At 42.0% G+C, this 21,087-nt stretch overlaps 1 protein-coding gene and 1 long non-coding RNA gene across 10 annotated transcripts in view; one reads left to right on the top strand and one right to left on the bottom strand.

The window, feature by feature from the left end:
- LOC122772668 overlaps positions 1-21,087 on the bottom strand; it is a 217,753-nt gene that overhangs the window by 39,022 nt on the left and 157,644 nt on the right. The gene's annotated exons all lie outside the window — the stretch shown is intronic.
- On the top strand, positions 1,906-20,622 carry ppfibp2a (PPFIA binding protein 2a). Of its 8 annotated transcripts, XM_044030864.1 has the most exons (22): positions 1,906-2,384; positions 4,082-4,168; positions 5,341-5,454; positions 7,149-7,280; positions 10,637-10,729; positions 11,985-12,096; positions 12,279-12,311; positions 13,530-13,591; positions 14,259-14,337; positions 14,499-14,623; positions 14,711-14,778; positions 14,863-14,923; positions 15,399-15,552; positions 16,732-16,873; positions 17,193-17,321; positions 17,561-17,711; positions 17,904-18,015; positions 18,207-18,295; positions 18,990-19,112; positions 19,449-19,574; positions 19,651-19,839; positions 19,929-20,622. In XM_044030864.1, the coding sequence occupies exons 1-22, from the start codon at positions 2,337-2,339 to the stop codon at positions 20,148-20,150; spliced, it is 2,451 nt and encodes an 816-aa protein (XP_043886799.1). In that variant the 5' UTR covers positions 1,906-2,336; the 3' UTR covers positions 20,151-20,622. The 8 variants fall into 8 exon arrangements, with proteins under 8 accessions (XP_043886799.1, XP_043886800.1, XP_043886803.1 ...); XM_044030865.1 differs by lacking the exon at positions 12,279-12,311 and having other exon boundaries at positions 1,907-2,384; XM_044030868.1 differs by lacking the exons at positions 1,906-2,384; positions 4,082-4,168; positions 5,341-5,454 and adding an exon at positions 5,992-6,243.

The following is a 21,087-nucleotide window of genomic DNA, read 5'->3' as shown; positions in this document are numbered from 1 at the left end:
GAAAGCGTACGTGTTGCCATGGCGTCAAATGCCAGCCACATGTTGGAGACTGCCTTGCAGCAAATGGACGACATCATTGCTGGTAAGAGTTTCTATCTCATTATCAGGACTTCAATAGCCGGCCCAGTTTGTAATTGCAGGCCCCCATAAAACCAGGACTGCCCACATGACTTGGATTATCGTCACACACTATATCCCACACACACACACACACACACAGGTTTACACAACTATTCTTGTTAGGACTTTGTGCTGATCTGTGCATTGACTTAATTTCATTTGGGCAGCCAAACAAGCCTGAAACCTTCTTAAACCGAACCATAAAAGTTAATGTCCAACCACAATTCACCCACACACATATGGATAATGCAATATGCTCTGCACAGTAACTCACTTTCTTTTTGTTTTATTTAAAGTTGTTAAAGCCATTATCAAGAATTCTCTCTATAAAAAAGAGGATTATTAAATAACAAGCAGTTGAATGACGTGTACAGTTTTCTCACGTGTGGGCTTTTGTGTGTTTATTTTATACGCTTTTACTTTCTTCCCACAGTGTACACAACTGTGTGTTACTTCTGTCATTTTCTCACAGAGGTGAGACATTTCAGTCAGTTACAAGCACAACTGTGTTTTTGCACAGGGTCAGAGGGAGACGCTCTATGAATAGAGGTGAGAGTTCAGCCATCAGCATACGCTTTACTGACAAAAGTATAACCACCACACAAATTCTCCTCCAAAGATACGCAACCGACTGAATAACTGCACCTTTTTTCCTTATTCAGATATTTTATATATATAAATGAAGATGATTACTTTCTGCAACTTAGACATGATGATTACAGCGACCTCAGGTCTTTCATTTGTGGATTTCAGAGAGGACAGTTTACAGAAGCAGGACATTTGTTGCTATTTCCAGCCACAGTAAGCCACAGTGCAGCACAATAGCACCCTCAAGAGGCGACTTAAGGAACTCTTATGATTCTGCTTCCTGCAATCAGATGCTCAAAAACGAATGACTCTTCATTAAACAAGTGATGTCCTCTGTTGTGCGACACTTTTGATTCATTATTGTCTGTCGCCGTTGTTCCTTCAGGCAAAATCGGTGAAGTGCTGTTCAGTGATGTCCTGCACTCAGAAGGCCAAGACTGCCAGTCCACAGAGAGTACCCAACATCAGTCCCTCCCCCCGCCCGCGGACCCTGCCCTCAGGGCTCTTCAGCTGGCCGAGGCCCTCGGGGAAGCACTGCGGGGCGAGGAAGAGCAGGTCAATCTCAGACAGCAAGTCTCCACCGACACAGCAAGTGTGATACTAAAATGGCTGCTGCAGAAATGCCAGGTGAGTCAACAAAGGTTAAAGACCAGGGACTGACTGGAGACATCCCAAACCCTGCATATTAGAAAGTGCTCAGCTGGTAACCACAACAGTCTCCTGCGGTCTGTGAGAGTCTGTGGGTTTCATTAGTAGCGTGATACATTTGTCTTTGATCCTGGTCATCAACATCTGGAGGGCTTTTTCCTGTCTGCTCAGACAGAGTGAACTGGAAGCTGGATCCACTGCAAACTGCACTGGTAATGAGATCCAGAACTCCTGTTTAAATTACAAACAGTTGCGCCCCCGTTTATTGGCCCACCCCTCGTCATTTCCTTCATCCAAATACCTTTGCATTACTCCCGTTTTCTCTCTCGCTCTCTTTTTTGTTTTTGTTTTCCTCTACTGCTTACTTCACAATCACCCCCTCCACAAATATACGTCTTCCATTGCCTCCTCCTCTCATTCTGTGCCGTCTTTACTGAATTATTGCACTTCACCACATCTGACAAGCATGTGCTGCAGAAAGTTTCTCTCCCCCCCCACCCCCCCGTGCCCCTTTAGGAAGCCCCACAAAATCAGCTTGACGGAGAGGTACTTCAGACAGAGCCAGGGAACGGGTCGAGACAGACGGAGAAAGGTACAGGGGACAGACGGGTGAGAGCAGAGAGAGAGATGATCATGGGACGCAGTAAACACATGAAAGGATGTGGTAGATATTGACGAAGTTTGAGACAGAAAAAGGGGGGACTTAGGAAGAGGTAGAAAAAAGTGGAGAGAAGAAAGAAAGAGAGTACAGCCAACTGGCATATTTTGAGTTATTCGGCTTAGCTCTAAAAAGTCTCAGTCGGCCCAGACTCCAAACCACACAGACCAACGTCCTCTGTGCACACTGCAACATGCACGCTCTGTGAAATGACGGGAGTTGAATTCAAGGAGATACTGACAAGATAGTTTTGTCCAATTGTGGAATTAGTTTTGAGTATTTGACATTAAGAGTCCCACCTACAGTACAATGGGCCTGCACTATGGAATATGATATTGATTTCTACAAACATTTCACCTGGCTCAGAAAGGTAAGACATGCAAACTCGTCACCTCTGCACTGTAATTGTACAAAGAGCCCTGGTGTGTATTTGTGCACTCCTGCATTTTTACAACATAATTACAGTTGCCATCGCAAGACAACGTTGAGGAGGGAAAGACATGTTTTGCTCGGCGAGTTGAAGAGTCACGCCGCAGAATATGACAACACACACACGCACACACACACACACACACACACAGTGTTTTCGATGGAAAATTTACTGTGAGAAAAGGAGCCAGCGAATTGACATGTGCACTTTTTGTTTAAAGGAAGATGCATGTGATGTGCCCAATCCAAAACAGGCTTACAAGGCAAAACAAACAGACCGTGGTACACAAATAAACTATTCTGACATATTTTTACCAGGATTTAGAAACAGCAGTAACCAATTCATATATAAATCATGAAACGTAGATTTCCCCCAAATCATCATAACAAGGGCACGGAGAAGGACATTTAATTCATTTTGAACCTCGCTTAATTCACATTAGTTCACACAAACTAATGCTAAACTAACTGCTATTTTCAGTGACATCTTGGATCTACTGAGGCCAGAGGACGGATTAGCTGTGCCACAAGAAACTTTTGTCTCCATAATTTGACAGATTTCATGTGCCGCAACATAATGACTCAGTTCCACGAGTGTGCTTGTTTTGATTACATGTTTGTAACTGGGGTTTTAACAAGATGTCTTTTAACCAATTTTCTTGAATCCTCACAAGTCGCTGTCTTCTAATTGTATTCAGGCTGCAAAATAAATGATTTCAATACACATATTGTCATCCAGATTCCCCATAAACAGCATAAAACTATAATTTGATGCTGTTTTCAGACAAAATAAGCCCCTGGTCTATATGGAGTCTATTGTTCTGCACTCTTTAATCTACACATCCTTAAAACGGAATTTAAAATAGGAGAGACACAAGTGAAATGAGATATTTGTGACACATCAAGTAAGGTTACCAGGATAGAAACCAGATGTAAGCAGTGCATCAAGTTGGATTGTTCCCTGCATGGTAACACATGGGGAAGAGAAATTGATGCACATTTCAGCTGAGATCATTTCCTACAACTTTTCAACAAGCACATGTTTGTCAATTAATGACAGAATCTTGAGGTTTCTATGTAGCAGATGAACGACAATTCTTTATTCAAATGTTTGACAAAATAATAACTGAGTCAAACGTATACTGTCACATAGTGAATTAAAGAAGAAGAATATCAGGCAGCTATCATAGAAAAAAATGATGTATTATAATAATAACATTGCTTTTTTATATATACTGTGCGAACACATGGCCTTGAGGTTTTAAAGGCAAATGCAAAAGAGTCTATTAAAGGCTTAATGGTATTTTTAAATTATTACAAACCGCTTGAGCGGGCTGGCTCACGATGATGAACGCTGAGCTATATAATGTTTCCATGATTGTGGCTGAAAAGCCTGGATTACTGAGAAATTTGAGTTCTTTGGTGGCACTTTTACCTTCCTCTGACTACACAGGCAATCCTGAGCTCAGACTTCACCCGTGCAATGTATTTTTTTTTTCTCTCCCACCAATCAGCTGGTGAAAAAATGCTCTACACGGCTTTTAATGCTAGATTAGGATGTGTGACCTTCTTACAGATTAGCCGAGCAGCAAGTATTAATGGTGCACTGAACTCAATAGATGATCTTTTATTCTGAAGGTGAACGTGAATTCCAACAGTAACAGTGACTCATACCAGGAACGGTTATCACGACTGGAGGGAGACAAAGAGTCACTAATTCTGCAGGTAAGACGCTCACTCCTCTCTATATTATGTGATTTCTAATATGCTGGATTTAAAACAGCTGTAGACTTAAATGTCAGTTCATTCAATTGTTAAGAGTAAGTAAACAAGGACATGTGACCCTAATGGGAATTCTAAACAGCGCACATATCACATGACACAATAAGGAAAGGGAGGTGAAAGGGCAAAGGTAGACCAGAGTATCATGTTGTAAAAGGTTGCGTAATTGCCATGAAGCCGTTATAAACTGGGTTTGGTGCCGTTTCAACACTAGATTTCTTTTGTGTGACGTGTTTACCTGCATATACATACGTGTGTGTGTGTGTGTGTGTGTCGCCCTCGGGGCTATTGAACAAGTGCTTGTCTCGGACAGGTTGAGGCTAGCACTGCCATGCGCCACGGCATTTAGGTGTGTGTGTATGTGTGTGAGTGAGAGCAGGTGCCCTGTTGATTTTTCTCCAGGTCTCAGATAAAACATTCCTTTGGGAAGATCGGCGCCAGTTGGCACGCCGGACCTGACGTTTAGCAAGTGATTCATTGTTACGCGGCTGTAATAGTTTCTGTGCAGATTTCACGTGAATCATACTTTTTGCTGACATCACTGAAACCGGCGATGTGTTGCAAGCACAAAGGATCGTTCATTCACTTCATTCATGTTTGCACAGTTTGATCTGACACAGACGAACAAAGAAAACCAGTCTACCAGTGAGGAAATGAAAATAGCTGATATTTAAAGCTACAGTAGGCACCATGTGTTTGTCATTATGGAGCACTTAGACCATAATAATGTAAATTGCATGTTTATATCACTTTCCATAGAAAGGTCATTATTCCAACACTGGCAAGTACTGCCGATGCTGCAAAGCAACCTAAAAAAAATAAAACACATGTCAGTATAAGTGGAGTGATTGTCTCTGGACATCTGTTGTGTATGAACTATGTGTATCTATCCATGTTCTTGTATTGGGAGAGTCTCAGGACAAAGAGCTGTGAACCCAACTCAGATGAGACTCAACAATCGTCTATTTTTCCTATTGTGCCTGCTCTATGTGTGCAACAAACAGAAAGTTGAATAACAAGTTTTATTTTCCAGTTTGATGTGGTGAAAGAATTATCCTCATTAGTTTTGTTCTGTTGTCCCAAACACACACACACACACACACACACACACACAGGTGAGCGTGCTGACAGATCAAGTGGAAGCTCAGGGCTCAAAGATCAGTGATCTGGAGAATTCTCTGGTGGAACATCAGCACAAACTCAACTCCACGGAGGAGATGCTACAGCAGGTACGCAGCTTTATATCGACCTTCCCGATTCTCCTTTTAACGTCTTTTATTGGAATCTCTCTACACCAAATGCTTGATGTATTACTGGAACAGACTCAGGAAACTCTGACTTTCTCTGACATCCAGGGCTTTTTATGTCATTGTTATTCTTTGAGTAAATGAGATTTGAAAGGCCATTTATCTTACCACTCTCTATGTTCCACTCTTTTCTCATTAGTTTTAGTCTGAGACCGTGGAGCTGTGCTTCCTGGGAAAAAAAAAAAAAAATCCTCAGTGAGATTCCAGCGCATCAGGCTGCATAAAACCCTGGCAACTAAAATATTTCAGATGCTCGGAGTTATCCCGGCACAGCGTCTCAAAGCATGCTTATGCAGGGCCAGACTGGTCCGTCTGGGCAGGTGATTACAGCGCTGTTAAACACGCCCCCTCCGACCTGTAACACGCACGCTCACATACACACATTCACAAAGAGAAAATGAGAGAGTGAGAAAGAAAGAGAGAGCAAACAACAGAGGGACAGAGAGAGGAAGAAGGGAGGAAAAAGGTGGAGAGATGGGAGGGAGAAAGAATAGGGGTGGTGCTCCTGTTATGAGCACTTTGAAGTGAATGTCTACAACTTCCAGTTGTTTGCTTTTGACTCCAAATCCACGACGCAGATTTAGCCGAGCACCACAGAGGACACTGAATCGAATGGATATGAGAAATTCTAATCAACTGGAACTGCCATTTGACATTTGACACCATTGCAACGCATTGCAGGGAAATACACTTCCTTTATTTGAAGCTGGGGTAAGAGGAACCAGGTATTACACAGAATAAATGAATGTCATTGAATTTTCCATACAAAGTTATCCCTTTCAAGCATTTCTCACAGATGTCACAAGTGTTTTCAATCGGTGCCATGAGTTGTAAATGCAGTGCTAAGTGTGTACTGCTCCACTGTATGTGTGCAAGCGTATCAACGGCCAGGCAGGGCCAGTTTCTTGGAGACATGGTCATTATGAGGTTTTGGACCTGAGCCGTAAATCTCTTCCTGGTGACAAAGCTCTAATATTTTCCATGTGCATGCTCGGAAAAGCCCAGATACTTTCCGAAGCCCGGAGTCTTGAATGGACGCATCCATACGTACTGTTTGCCATCCTCGGATGCTCGTTTCTGGACTTTAAGTGATTTAGCACCTGTTTGACGTGAAACCAAGTTAGTAATACGCCTGCCTGCTTAGCCAGGGTTATGAAACCCAAGGCTGACGGCCACTGGAAAGCAACAGGAGCAAAAAGTGAACTGCAGATGCATCATCTCCCCCCTGCATCGGGTCTGATTGGCAAAAGGTTCACACGGAGACAGGAGAATGCACCTGTCGCGGTTATTTTAATGTTCTTTCTATGAATGTTTTGAATGATTCTGGTAGTGCTCTCACTGCCCCCGACCCCCACTCCTGTGGACTGTGAGTGGGCTGTGAAATAGGCATTATAAATAGTGGTCATGGGCTGTGTATATTTAGCCGCTGAAACAGCGTCTGTGAGGGGACTGTCTTTACAGAACTGCTGGCTTGCTGTGATTCAGACTTAATGTTGCCTTTGTTCAGTAAGTACTGAGCAGTGGGTACCTTTGAATGGATAAGGTATTGTGTTTGTGTTTGCCTTGTGTGTCTGTTTGTGTCGCTCAATGCTGTTGCCGTATGTTGTTGATGACAGGAGCTCCTACATAGGTCGTCATTGGAGAGCCAGAAGCTGAGTCTCATGGGGGAGGTGTCCTACCTGAAACTGAAGCTGGCAGACATGGAGGGGAAACAGAGTCATGGGGCTGAAAGGCAGCAAAAAGCAGAGGTAGGATTTTTTTTTTGTGGTGGTCAAAAATGACTGTTTTATTTGTCGAGGATATGTTAAAATATGAATCAATCTGAACAAAGTCATAGCAGCTGGGGGTTGATTTACTTTCCTGATGTTGACCCCCTACTCAACTCCCACAATAATCCTGCAATTAAACTCCATGTCCTTGTCCAACAGTCTCATTCATGTGGAAGTGACATAACCGTGAACACACAACTTTAGAATTTGTTTAACTGACGACGGCTTTCAAAGTTAGAGTTAGTTTTAGGTCAAATCAACAGGACCGTTTCGGCTATGCGACCGTCCTTGGAAATCTGAGCCCAACTCTGCAGGAATTATGAGGGCAAACACAAAAATCTGCCTTGTGTCCTGATGGAACTAACCTTGCAGTCAGCTGCTGATTTTATGGAAGACCATAAACACTTCTCTGGATGGATGTAGGGGAACATTATCCAAAAAAATCCTGGCTCTGTTGTTCCTGGGCAAAGTCTGCAGGAAAGAACGTCTCCAAGGGTTTAATTTTTTTATTTTTTTTTGTCAGTTTAAACTGAATCATGTATTTGCTTAAGACTCGATGTGTTCAGTTACCAGTGGACATCCTGGGTATTAAGTGAATTGGAGTCCGGGAAAGGATATTGTAATGTATGTAGTTACTGTCAAAACACTGCCAGTCAAAGAGCCTTTGTGTCCCCAGGTTAAGAGAGTTCAGGCACAGAAGGGCTGGCATGATGGATGGTGGGCCAAATATGAGTGCGTGCAGGATTTAGCCCTGAGAATTTTGTTGTTGTTGTTGGTGGCGGGAATAGGTTGAATGGGCCATTCAGAAAAAAGGAACCCTTCCTAACTAAAGGCATATTCCCATTCATCTAGCAAAGACAAATTTGGATGATGGGTTGTAAAAAAAAAAGATTTAATTTGGGGTTCTAAGCAGGAAGAAATAGCATATGGAAGTGTTGAAATCTCGTTTCTGCCTTGACTGTGTGTACACACCAAACTAACCCTACAACAGCTGCTTGGACTTGAAGAGAAAAGGGGGAAAAAAAAAAAATCAGCTTTCACCACTTAAATGGCCTCCCACGTGCCGCCTCTACTACATAAACATGTCCACACGCACACACACACATGCAAGGCTTCGTGCTGTGGAGCCACAGTAAGCTCAGAGTTAAATTTAGCCATTGAGGCACTTCATATCATCTGTCACATCCGCTGTACCAGACCCCGAGTGAGACTTCCTCTGTCCGCAGTCCGAGCATAACTTGGCCGCTGTTTACCCTCTTCCTGAAGGAACATGCGGTACGGATCACCTCTAAGCGATGGCAAACCTTTTCACCTCCTTTGCACGTCATCCATGCAAACAACGCAAATTTGATACCGTGCAAATGCACAGCATTGTCACAGCAAAACAAACATTTTGTAATATGACAGTTTCATCACAATATGGTACTTCAAGGTCAATAAACCTCAAAATCTTCCATAATAAGTTTTGTAATTAAAAATAACTGCAACAAGGAGGAATGGCACAGTGTTCATCAACACTTACTGCATATTGATGCTCATTTGATCGATAAATTGATCCAGATTCATTCATTATTTCACCCCCGATTAACATATATAACAGTACCTGTTTAGGTGAAACTAACTGGGTCTGGATGTCTGTATACAGACATTATTGATGTATTCAGGATTAAATCTACTCCATGTCCTAAATGTTGAATGTCAGATTATCCAGACATGAATCTGAAGAAAAAACCTTCACTGAAAGGTCACTTCTGTAACAATGTATTTACACACAAAAACAAAACCTGACACGTACAGCTACCTCTACACTACAGCTTTACCTTTTCTTAACATTGCTCTCAATTATTTCTCCCCTGCTCCGTCTGTCAGACCGTAGTTAATTTCATTAGCGAGCTGCAGGAGCAGATGTGTCGGTTTCAGGAGGAGATCAATAGCAAGATCCAGGAGAAAAAAGCCTCCGAGAGCCCAGCTGAAAGTGGCTCTCCTGCGGTCGGCTGCACCGAAACCACTGAGGGCAAGGGACCCGACCCTGGGGTGAATCTGAATCTAGACGAGCTTCAAGATGGCTCTGATGAGAGCGCACACAACCTGGAAGAGGGTAGCTCAGATGCAGAGCAACAGTGCCACTATGGAGGAGAAAGCGTACGCACAGCTGTCTCGAATGGATTTGACTGTTGTGTACAGCATGGGTTTTTTTTACAGTACAGCAAGTACAGTATGTCAACTGTGTTATGCACCAGTGTGACGCCACTAATACCTGCAGGTGCATTTCATGTGATTTGTTATGGTGTGCTAGGACAGAACAGCGTGCAATCTAACACCACCTCATTACTTAACCCTGCTACTTGAGTGGAAATGTTTTTTTTTATATGAGGCACTTATACTGTCTGTTCACAGTCAGTGTATTTCATGTTGATGAATGCACTCTCCCGGAGATGGGTGCGACACATGGCCCGATGTGGGACAAAAAACACAAAACAAAAACAAAACATAACAAAAAACCAACAACACCTGGCCATTAGGCCGCAATTTCCAGATTCCACTGACATAAACATCAATTTTACCCCTCCAGGACTTTGAAGTAGTTTGTCTAACACTGGCTTGATCAGTAGGTTTGTGTTAAATAAATAAACAAACACAAAAAAAGTCACCTTTCAAACACAAAAAAAGCCATAAAAACACCCAATTCAGTTCATTGGTGACCACTCCTGTGCTCTGTGAACTGTTTTAATCAATGGACTCTGGAACAGGAATGGAGCGGATTGAAAAGGCAACACAAACTTAAAGGAATACTTCACCAATTTGCATTTAGCTTTGTATTACTAGAATAGGGGTAGTATTTTTAAAAAAGTGTGCTTCCAACCTCAGTTTCCCCTGAGTCAAGAAATATCTTCATTCTTTTTATATCTTTTGTTACGTGCCCACCAGTGAGCCTACAACGCTAATTCCGTACTTTTTAGACCCCCTCGTAGGGGGCGGGACCTCATTCCTGGAATGTCGACGGTGTCCGCCATCTTTGCTAACAGTTACGCTAACAGGACCGTGTGTCACTGGTGGGCACGTAACAAAGATATTTCTCAACTGAGGGGAAACTGTGGTTGGGAATTAAAAATACTAACCCTATTCTAGTAATACATAAAGATAACATACACATTAGGTTAGCTGTTCTTGAAGTGGCTAAAAATCTGTTTTCCTGTTTCACTGAGCTTCCTTGTAGACACCTGCATGTAAAACACTGACTAAGTAAACACTGAATAAGTACCTTACACAACCTCAACTGTTCCCTTAAAGTTGTTTGGTGCTGAATTAACAGATTCCTGTTTGTCTTATGTAAGGGTTTACTGAAGGAGCTCCGGAGTCTGAAAGACAAGGTGGAGCACCTGGAGGATCAGAAGTTACAATATGAGAAGAAACTCAAAGCGACAAAGGTAAAAAATAAAGCTGTGATTTTCATGGTGTCTAGACTCTGAAATACTCCACCACTGCCCAAATTCCTAACTTCTAACTGTCCACTCAACTTTCCTAAATGCTGTCCAATCCGACGTTCCAGCCAGTTAAGTGAGTCATTTTCTTTTCGCACACACTTTCTCATTCACGGACACCTTCTCTGTGTTTTCTCAAGACGTCTGAGAGCTATTTTACCCTCTATTTTGACAAAAGATAGAAATAAGGTTAATAACGTTTCGGTCCTTTTAATATCCGACGTGTGTACTTTGGCATAATCCTGTTCACTTCTAAGGCTTTCCTGAGTCATTTATTTCCTTTTAGGACAAAAAACCTTTACTTTCTTTGTTGCTTGTTCACTCTCAGTACAGCAGCTGCCTGTGTCTCTGTATTAGATTATATGAGATAACATTGTACTTTATTTCATTATGCAGTTAGGTTTCCATAAAAGACACATCCTTTCGTAATACTGAAACTAAAAACATATGAGTCGTTTTGGTAGTCCTCCAAGGAGGTCAAATTTAGTATGTTTTGCAGTGTATGTCATTAATACATGAAAATGAGTTTGACTGAGAGATTCCTGTGTGGACTTTGTTCTCCTCGTGTCTGCCGGGACTTTCTCAGTTCCTTATCACAGTCCAAAGACATGCAGATTGGGGTTAAGTTAAATATAGACTCTAAGCTGCAGGTGTGAGTGTGTACGGTTGTGTCTATCTGTATATTTGCCCTGTGATGGACTCATAACTTGCCCAGTGTCACCTGGGGTTGGATCCAGCTCATAGTAAATAGAGAGCTGGGATCTTTCAAGAAAATGAATCCACACATAAACAGATGTTGGCATAGCTTTTAATCTTCCTTTTTAATAAACCATTGGACGGATCAGATCAGTTTTTCCTCCGCTCTCTTACTGACACAAAACAGCTCAACTTTATAAACATCTGGTTTTTTCCTGTGTAACTTGCCACAAAACTAACTATAAACGCTACAAAGCGGGCCTAATTTTCTGGGCCCCTAAAATGAAATGTTGGCGTGCTTTTTTGTGGTCTCACATGTGCACATCATAGTGGACCGCTCACAGTTTGTGCTGGCCCTTTTTATATTAAGACGCGTGTCGTACATGTTTGTGAGGGTGAAAGTGCTTTGCTTTTGGCCGCGTGCGCGCTATAACAAACGTGTTGGCAGACCGGGATTGTGCACGACTGTTTCTGATGACACTTCTTCACTGTGTGACACCTTCAGGCAGAGATCGGCAGCCTTCAGCAGCTCCTGCTCAGTAAGAACGCAGAGATCGAGAGCTTGCACACGCAGCTGCTGGCCAGACCCTCTCTATCAACTGAGAGCCCAGAGAGAGGTAAGCAAGGCCTTCGAGCTACCTGCCAACAACAGCCTGTCACTGTGAGTGTTACCCAGCCTGATGGGTGACACAGTTAATGACTCCTATTTGAACCCATTAAACTGATGTTACAGAGTTGTGGGAAAACACTCCTTAATAAAGTGTCTCATCATGCATCTCTGTCTCTGTCTCTCTCTCAGACGAGATTTACAGGAGGAGGCTAAATGCCAAATGTAAGCCTGAACAGTATTTAATGACATTTTTATTTTAAACCCACGGTTAATTTGATTGTTCATGTATTTCCTTGCTCCGGACACGTCTCTTTATTCTGTTATCTTTCTTTTTGTTTCCTTCTGCTCTTGGGGGAACATTTTTTCAATCACTACCTGGTTTCAAAAATGACTTGATGTGCTATCTCTCTTTCTTGTCTTTATGGAAACCTGAAAGCATAATCTCGTGTTTGTTCTTTTTGGACCACTTGCTGAATATAATCAGTGTCACTCAGCAGCTGTGCTGCCTCTGTGCAGTGGAATAGTTTTGAACTCATAATTGTCAAACGGATGGCGCTAAAGCTATGACTGGAAGTGTGAAGGAATCTAAGAATAACATGTCTAACATATTCAGCCTCGGAACTGTTTCCTGTGTTGCTGTAAATTGACGTGCTTTCTATCAGTCTGTTATAAGCTGTGTCTCAATTCAGGGGTCCACTCCCTCTTTGGCCACTAATACCAGCAGAGTTTGAATTGAAATGTCTGGTCTATGGCTGCATTTTCCCTGCCGAATAACAGCCGTTGCTTAGCAATGGCGCTGCTCGTACGTGTTCAACTAGCAATCAAATTTCAAGGATGCTTGTTTTTTGTTAAATGTCCACATGTAAAGAGAGTCTGAAGCTCGGCACATACTGCACATTTAAAAGTGTTTTACATTTTGTCATCCTTGTCCGTTACTGTCTCATTTGAAAACATTCATCTCCAATACACAGCAGATCCTGACACAAGGGTTGGGGAGGATTTGCCCTTCAGATCCTTCGTTGCGTGGGGATGTGAGGATGTTGGCTGCATTTGCAGAAGCCTTTTGCAGCGTTGTGACGCAATCAGCCTTTAAGTTTAGCCTTTGAAGGAGGCGGCAGATCTTGAACTGAGACAAAGTTAAAATAACCTCGGGGGGTTATGTGAAGAAAGAGAATCAACAACATATTTGAAACTTCACATTTAAGCACTTTTTTATACACCAACAAAACTATCTCTTTATAACTTGTACATCATGTAATCATCTCAGGACCCCCCAAGGCCTGACCCTAGTTTGCGAACCACTGGTTTAGATGGTGCAAATGTATTTTTGTCTTTCCTTCTTTTCTGAGTAACATACTGTGGGTTTTATGTTTCTGTACAAAATAATAATTTACATGACACGCTGTCTTTTAATAAACAGTGTTGGGTTTCTCTTTATAGATCAGGAACTGCAGAGGCTTAAGATTGGAATGAAGTCACTGGTCGCTGCCAACGATGAAAAGGTAAGTTACTAGAAATGTGGAAAACACATCCTCTCTCTCTGTGGTCAGCACAGCTGTATGCGGCACAGAGCAGCATGTGTCCACTGCAATGTAAGTGTCATACTGCATAGAAGTGCTATCATCTGTTTGGATGGTTGGTCGCTATCTGTTTTTAGATGTTGTCATTTCTTAGGCGCCACCCTCCCTCCATTTATAGCACAGAGAGGCTTTTGTACTCCCAGAGAATCTCGGACTTTAAAGACTTACAGACACAGTCCTACATGTGGCACGCTACTCAAGACACACACACACACACACACACACACACCAAAGCGAGCCATTTCAGGCGAAGCCACACTGAAGTAGGCCTCGATCTGCCAAGCCTAATTTTGGACTGAGCTACATTAAGAGAACCATGGTAAAACCAAGCACGGGCACCACTTCAAAAAACACACACTCCACACAGCTGCTTGCCACAACTAAGGTTTCCAGGGAGAGATGTCAATCCCCTCCCTTTCCCACTGCTTTGATGTAAAGGCCATATGGTTGAAGAAGGATTTATTTTTTAAGGGCCTATCATTCAGTAACAGGGAGGAGCAGACAGTCCACATGTGCTTCCTCACCTTAGACAAACATCTTAATTGAGTTTGGTTGACCTTGAACCTCTGCCACTCTGTTTTTTCTGAAGGACCGGCGTATTGAAGAGCTCACTCTGCTCCTGAATCAGTGCAGGCAATTCAGAGAGGTCACACTCACCACAAAGCAAGGTAATCAGCTTATTTACTCCCTCGTCCTTCCCTTCAAATCCTCACTCATCATCGTAGCAACAAAAATGTCACTTCATGAAAGCGACTGCACTTCCTTCTGAAACAATAATGTTCCCACTGCTGTGGCTGACATAAAAATATTCCCCTCTCTCTTACTGTAGCTCCCCCTGCTGTCCATTTACTATCAAACGGCAGGACGCCTTCAAGTAGCAGTGAGGAAGAGGAGCAGGTTTTGCCGAAAAATACTGACTCTTCCAGTGCAAAATCCGAGGATGTCAAGTCTGAAGTGGGTACAAACAACTTATTTTGATCGTCTTAGGTTGTTGTTTGCACAACTGCGATTAACCTTAGGTTACTTTTTTAACCCTGACAGGTTTCCACAAACAGCTCTTCCTCCCGTCAAACATCACTCACATCTGGTCAGAAGGACAATGATTACAGGTACTGACACTTCTCATCCATCCATCCACACATTTGATGTTTTTGCTTACTTTTACTGACATTTTTGTGCTTTCATCTTCCCAGAACAGAATCTCAGACACTATCAAACAGTACGAACAACCTAACAAATGGAACTTCACCAAAGGTTTGTTTAAATCATAATAAAAAATCTAATATGCAATCAATTTCTTTGTCATTATTACTTTATTACAGGTCTGTCAGTTGTGTTTTTGCCCTCTCTGTTTAAGCTTTATGTATCTACAGGGAAAAATATCAAGAATAACTAAATTATAGGCTGTGATCGATGTATCTTTAGGGCCATGATATTCTACCTAAACAGAACAGAGATATAGACAAACAGCGCCTGATTTTCTTTTCCTGAATAACACAGATTTTGAGTTGTAATAATAATGAAACAGTCGTCTAATGCGATTATTTAGTCATTCTGAGGTTAATTTTGGTTAATATAAAAACTTGAAATTGCAACTCTTCATCAGATATTTGCTACTTGCTACTTGAAAGCTCCAATATTATGTCCCACATGATGAATGCCTGACAGAATTTGCATTTAATTTGATAACCATTTGCGTGTTATTTTTGTCTCTGCATGGCTTCTGCAGAGCGGTCTCGGTGGCTCCAGAAGTCAGACGATGCCTGTCAAGTCGTCACTGTCGGAGCAAAACGGGTTCGGGGGCAGCAGCAGCAGCAGCAGCGAGATCCAGAGCCAAAGGTCTCCAGATGGCAGCGAAGACGGAGACTCCAGTCAAAGTCAAAGTAAATCCATGCAAATGAACTCAGGCTGTATTGGTCATGATATGATTGATAGTGCAGGATAATAATAACACTACATACAGGATTAGTCTTTCCTTTGGACGAGTTGTGAGGGTAGTAATTCTCATGAGCAAAGGCAGAATTCATATTTGAATCAAACCACTGTCAGTTGACCAGAAGACCATTACACCTTTGATCACAACTAATTGTAGAGTCTTCCTAATGCAGCAGCTGGATGATGGGATAGGCGTTTTCTCACCAAACACACCCTCTCTTTCTCTGGCTGACCACATTCTCCTCGGCTCCACCCTTCCCCCGGCTTTACTGGCCAGTTTTAACTTGAGCCCCACCCTGATTTCTCTCGGCCAAGTTATGTCGCGGAGTGAAATCCGAGCGCAACCTATATCAAATTCAACACACCTTGCACATTTCAACTCAAGCCCATTCTTTTTTTATGGAACGTTAAGGGATGAATTATTTGCTGAACTCAATGGTCTGTAGCGCCCCTGCTCCCGCTCCCTCTGAATAGAGCATTGTGAAAAGGCAGACCACCAAACACGCACCATTTGGCTCCAAGTCTGGAAACGTTAGCAGTAGCACGCATGCAACAGAAACATCCCACCCCTCCTCCCATGGGCTGTTTCAGCAAAGCTGCAAAACACTGGAAGTTGTCGTCTGTAGCGAAACTGGGAATTTTTCGCGTGACTTGCTAAATGAATTCCGAGGGGTTAACTGTGTCTCTCTGGCTTGTTGGGCCGGACCAGTAAAATTATAGCATGATAAACTATAAACAACAAATTGTTCCCTACATTTAATGAAGTATCTTTTTACAAAACATGAACAACCTGCCATTTCTTGAGAAAAATTTCGGTTTCGGGTTCAAAATGACTGTGCTGAGGCGAGTCAAGTCGAGGCGAGTCAATATGGTATTTAACTTTATGATTAGATTCTAATTATACCGCAGAATTTTCACAATTTCATCCTGCGGGCCATATACTTGACACCCCTGGCATCAAATCATTTCATGTGGTCTGAATCAATTGATTGGTTGTTGATCTGGTTTTAATAAATGTGGATTTTATCAAATTACATATCCTTGCTTTAAAGTTCTGTGCAGGTAGGGGTTGACAATCAAATGAGAATTGCCTCAATTGTTTGTCAAATGTTTGTAACCTCGCACAGGAAAGTCGGAGAAAGCCGATGACAGCACTTCGAGTAGTAATTCCCCCGTTCATTCTGAAGCGAATGCACAGCCTGGCCAACGAACCGTGGGCTCACCAGAATACATGAAGAACAACAGGAGCTTCAAGAGACTCTGGGGAAAGTGAGTGTGATGAAACACGTGTATATGTCAACACAAATGAATCAGTATTTAGAAGGATAATGATGAAAGGCACTGTCTTACATTACCAGCATACAGTACATACATATCTTCTGTATGTATGTAGATAACAAAAATTGAATCTACAAAAAATTAATAAAATCTATATAAATAAAATAATATTACAATATAAACCATATTTTATTTATGAGATATATACTAAATATTGTACAAGAACTGCCAGAATTATAGATCTAACAAAAAAACCTAATGTGTTTTCATGATGAAAGCAGTGTCAGAATGTTTATTATTGTCCACACAGACTAAGGAGAACTCAGTCTGGAGGGCTCCAGTCAGCAGATCCAGATGCAGGTCAGTTTAGGAGAGGGGGACTACGTGCCACAGCTGGACCCAGACTGACCAGGACTCCTGAATCTTATGACTCGTCACGGTAAAGCGCTTGCATTTAGCTCAGTGCTCTTCAGGACTGTATTTTGATGGTTCTGCATCAGAGACGTCAGCCTTATAATTTGCCATTTTATGTATAATCGAGTTAAGCGCTCTCATCTCACCACTCCCTTCACCAAAGAGTTTTACTTTTAGCTTAACCAAAGTGACTTTTCTACACTATTATCATTTTAAAACTTTGCCACTTCAGCCTCTAACGTGTCCCGTTTGTCTTTGTCTCAGTGATATGAATATTCCATTCAGCCAGTGGACCAAAGAGCAGGTGTGTGGCTGGCTCGAGGATTATGGGCTGGGTCAGTACATCAGTCTCTCCAGACAGTGGGTCGACAGTGGACAAACACTTCTGTCTGCTTCACCTCAGGAGATTGAAAAGGTCAGACTATAAAATAAGACAGTAAATGTCTCTTGAAACCTAACATTAGTAATGATGTTTAGATGATTTTATTGCTACCTCACAACAAAGGTCGGATACACGTCACTATTATTAATAAAGTAGCATGTTGTGTAAGCAAACCACTGATTATTTACCCAAATTAATACCAATTTATGTCCCATCTGTCTCTAGGAGATGGGTCTGAAGAATCCTCTGCACAGGAAAAAGCTCCAGCTGGCTCTGAGGGCGTTCACCACCAAAGTTATAGAGAAATCATCAGAGCTGGACCACATCTGGGTCACCCGTAAGACTCTCTTTACATGGGACAGTTAAAACCCGTAGATGCTTTCACATCGCGAGATAAAGCAGGTCTTAAAATAAAGAACCAAAAAAGAAACCTAAGAGGAAAGCTGGAAATGTAGCTTTAAAAAGTTCCTTATCTTAAATTGGACCATTGCAGCAATTGTGTATTAACAAGTCTTTTCATCTTTGCAGGCTGGTTGGATGACATTGGTTTGCCTCAGTATAAAGACCAGTTCCATGAGGCACGAGTAGACGGTCGAATGATACAATACCTCACAGTGGTAAGACCTAAACCCTGCATGTGCTATAAGATTTGTATGTATATATATATATGTATATATATCTATATATATACATATATATATTTATATCCCAGTCTCTGTCCATGTGAAGAAAAGTGAATGTAGTCTTCCAGTTGTTCACAGTTTTTGCTACTGCCACTTACTGGACAATACGAGCTGTCAGTCATACTGGTGTCCACTTATATTTGTTGTGCTTTATCATGTATTTTCCCCTAAATTGGAAAAATGATTTACAAAATTGTCATCACGTGCTGTAGGAGAAGACCAGAAACTAGCAACTAATTCCTCAGGAAAACATTTGCTCAAGTTGTAAATCAAGTGAAAAGTAGGCTAATTTTCCCATTGATTTCCACTCAAACAAGAGTTCTACTTGTAACCAGAGGTGTCGCCCCCTGGTGGATAACCTTTTCAAGCAGCACTACACTCCACCCATTTTTATAAATGGTTGGAGACTCAAACTGCCAGTATAAGACCCGGCAAATTTAAGAGTAATGCTGAACTGAGGTCAGTTAAAAAAAGAAGTCATCAAAAAAACTTGTTTCTCATCATGGGCAATTTGCTACAGCAACAGCACATCCAGAATAATCCACAAAGAGTTTTTCATGATTTAAAAAACACAATATAATACCATGCACTTGTAGGTTCACTGATCTTCTCTGGCCGTTTTTTACAGAATGACCTCTTGACTCTAAAAGTTACCAGCCAGCTGCATCACCTCAGTATCAAATGTGCCATTCACGTCCTTCATGCCAACAAGTTCAACCCTCACTGTCTTCGCCGTAGGCCAGGCGACGAGGTAAGCCCAGACGGACCGGAGACGGCGGTGTCTGATACTGTACTGTGGACTGTGTCGCTTGGATTTGGTCTTTTTGTCAAATGTTAACACTAAATGTTGAGAAAATATTCATGAAAGACATTTTATAAAAAAGTGTTTTACTGAGACATTGCTCATAGATGGTGAACAGATGAAATCACATCAATGGCCCACAAGATGGCGCCAGATGCATGTTAAATGTTAAGAAGGAGCCATAAAATCAACTATCCACTTCTAGTTTACAGTTTCCAAAAGGGTCATTACAAAAAAAATGGAATTGAGTGTGTTGCCTTATTTTTTTTTTTCATCTTTCTGAAGAAGCAGCCCAGTCCCTCAGAGGTGGTGCAGTGGTCTAACCATCGTGTGATGGAGTGGCTTCGAGCAGTGGATCTAGCCGAGTACGCTCCTAATCTACGGGGCAGTGGTGTCCATGGTGGCCTGATTGTAAGTATTGTATACATTTTATTTAGAACGTTTGTATTGCATGTCTGTAGACATGAATTGCTTCCTTCGTCTGTAGATCCTTGAGCCGCGCTTCACCTCAGAAACTCTGGCCCTGCTGCTAAATATCCCTCCTCAGAAGACTTTGCTCCGTCGCCACCTTGCCACTGCCTTCTCTACCCTGGTGGGGGTTCAGGCCACACAGGAGAAGCGGGAGTACGGCAATGCCACAGGCCACGTTCCCCTCACAACCACTGCCAAAGTGAAGGTACGAAACAAATCAAGGAGTTCTGCGTCCGTTCACAGCTTAAAAAAAATTATTAACGGGTTAATGGGAATTGTTTTGTGTTTTTCCAGCCAAAAAAGCTGGGCTTCACCCAATTCAGTCACCTGAGAAAGAGGAAACCCGACGAATCTGCAGATTATATTTGCCCCACGGACGGTGGAGTGCTGACGGTGAACGGAGTTTCCAGATCGCACTCCGCAGCATTCAAGGGCCTCAGCCCCAGCTTGGACAGACAGGCTGAGAAGCGGGAGCAGACTGGGACTAAGGTCGAGGCCAATGGCTTCAAAGAATAATTTAAAAAATAGCTCCAGACTCGCCATCGCTGCCCTCTCACTAGTGACTCATGTGAATCAGTGAAGATTTGAACGCAGAAACTCAATCAGGATGCAACAGTGTGATGAATTGCTGACGCGTTGCACATGCTACTGTTGGTCATTGTTGTTTGTCGCTCGCACGTTGTTCACCTAAAGATTATGAATGAGGACACTGTGTGCATTGTCTAATGAAAGCTGCTCTCTGCATTCCTTACACGATCAGATTCCAAAGCTTATACTTTACTTTACTTGCTAAAAATCATTGAACTTTACTTTACTTGACCATTTTGTATCTGTAGATTTAGGATATTGATGTGCTCTATCTTGTTAAATACCTGGTTTGACTCTACAGTATGTTTGACATTGGTTACTGTTTCACTTTAATCTATGAGTGACATAAAGTTTGAATACTTTTCATGGTACATTAATTAAACTGCTCTGCACCTTTGAATACGGCGTGTTGGTGTTGTTCTATAAACGTCCTGACGTGTTTCAAGTTGACAGTAATATAATAAACAGTGTGTCAACAGAAAGCCATGTTGGGAATTCTTTAGAGGAAGTTTAAAAAGTGGTTTGATCATATTTACCATATTTATCATATCATACTGAATTTGGAAGAATTTATGGAAAATAATTTGTATTAATTTAGTATATTGTTTTGCAGCAACATAAGGAATTTAGATGAATCGTTGGTTCAATACTGCCCTCTTCTGGTCAAAAAAACAGGCACATAATTAAAAAAGAGGTTTTGTCCATTGTGACGGAAGTTCTTCAAAAGCTGCTTTAATGTTGCTCACAGGACTGATGCAGTCTGTTGTCATATGAAATAATATGTGATCACTTTATTGCTGAATATTAACAACTTCAATTTATATTTAGCTTCTTTAAAAACAGGTTTGGACTGGTCACAAAACCC

Source organism: Solea senegalensis, linkage group LG7, assembly GCF_019176455.1.
Source record: "Solea senegalensis isolate Sse05_10M linkage group LG7, IFAPA_SoseM_1, whole genome shotgun sequence".
In the NCBI taxonomy this organism is placed as follows: Eukaryota; Metazoa; Chordata; class Actinopteri; order Pleuronectiformes; family Soleidae; genus Solea; species Solea senegalensis.
The sequence above is the reverse complement of the archived record's forward strand: the minus strand, read 5'-3'. Positions and strand labels throughout refer to the sequence as shown.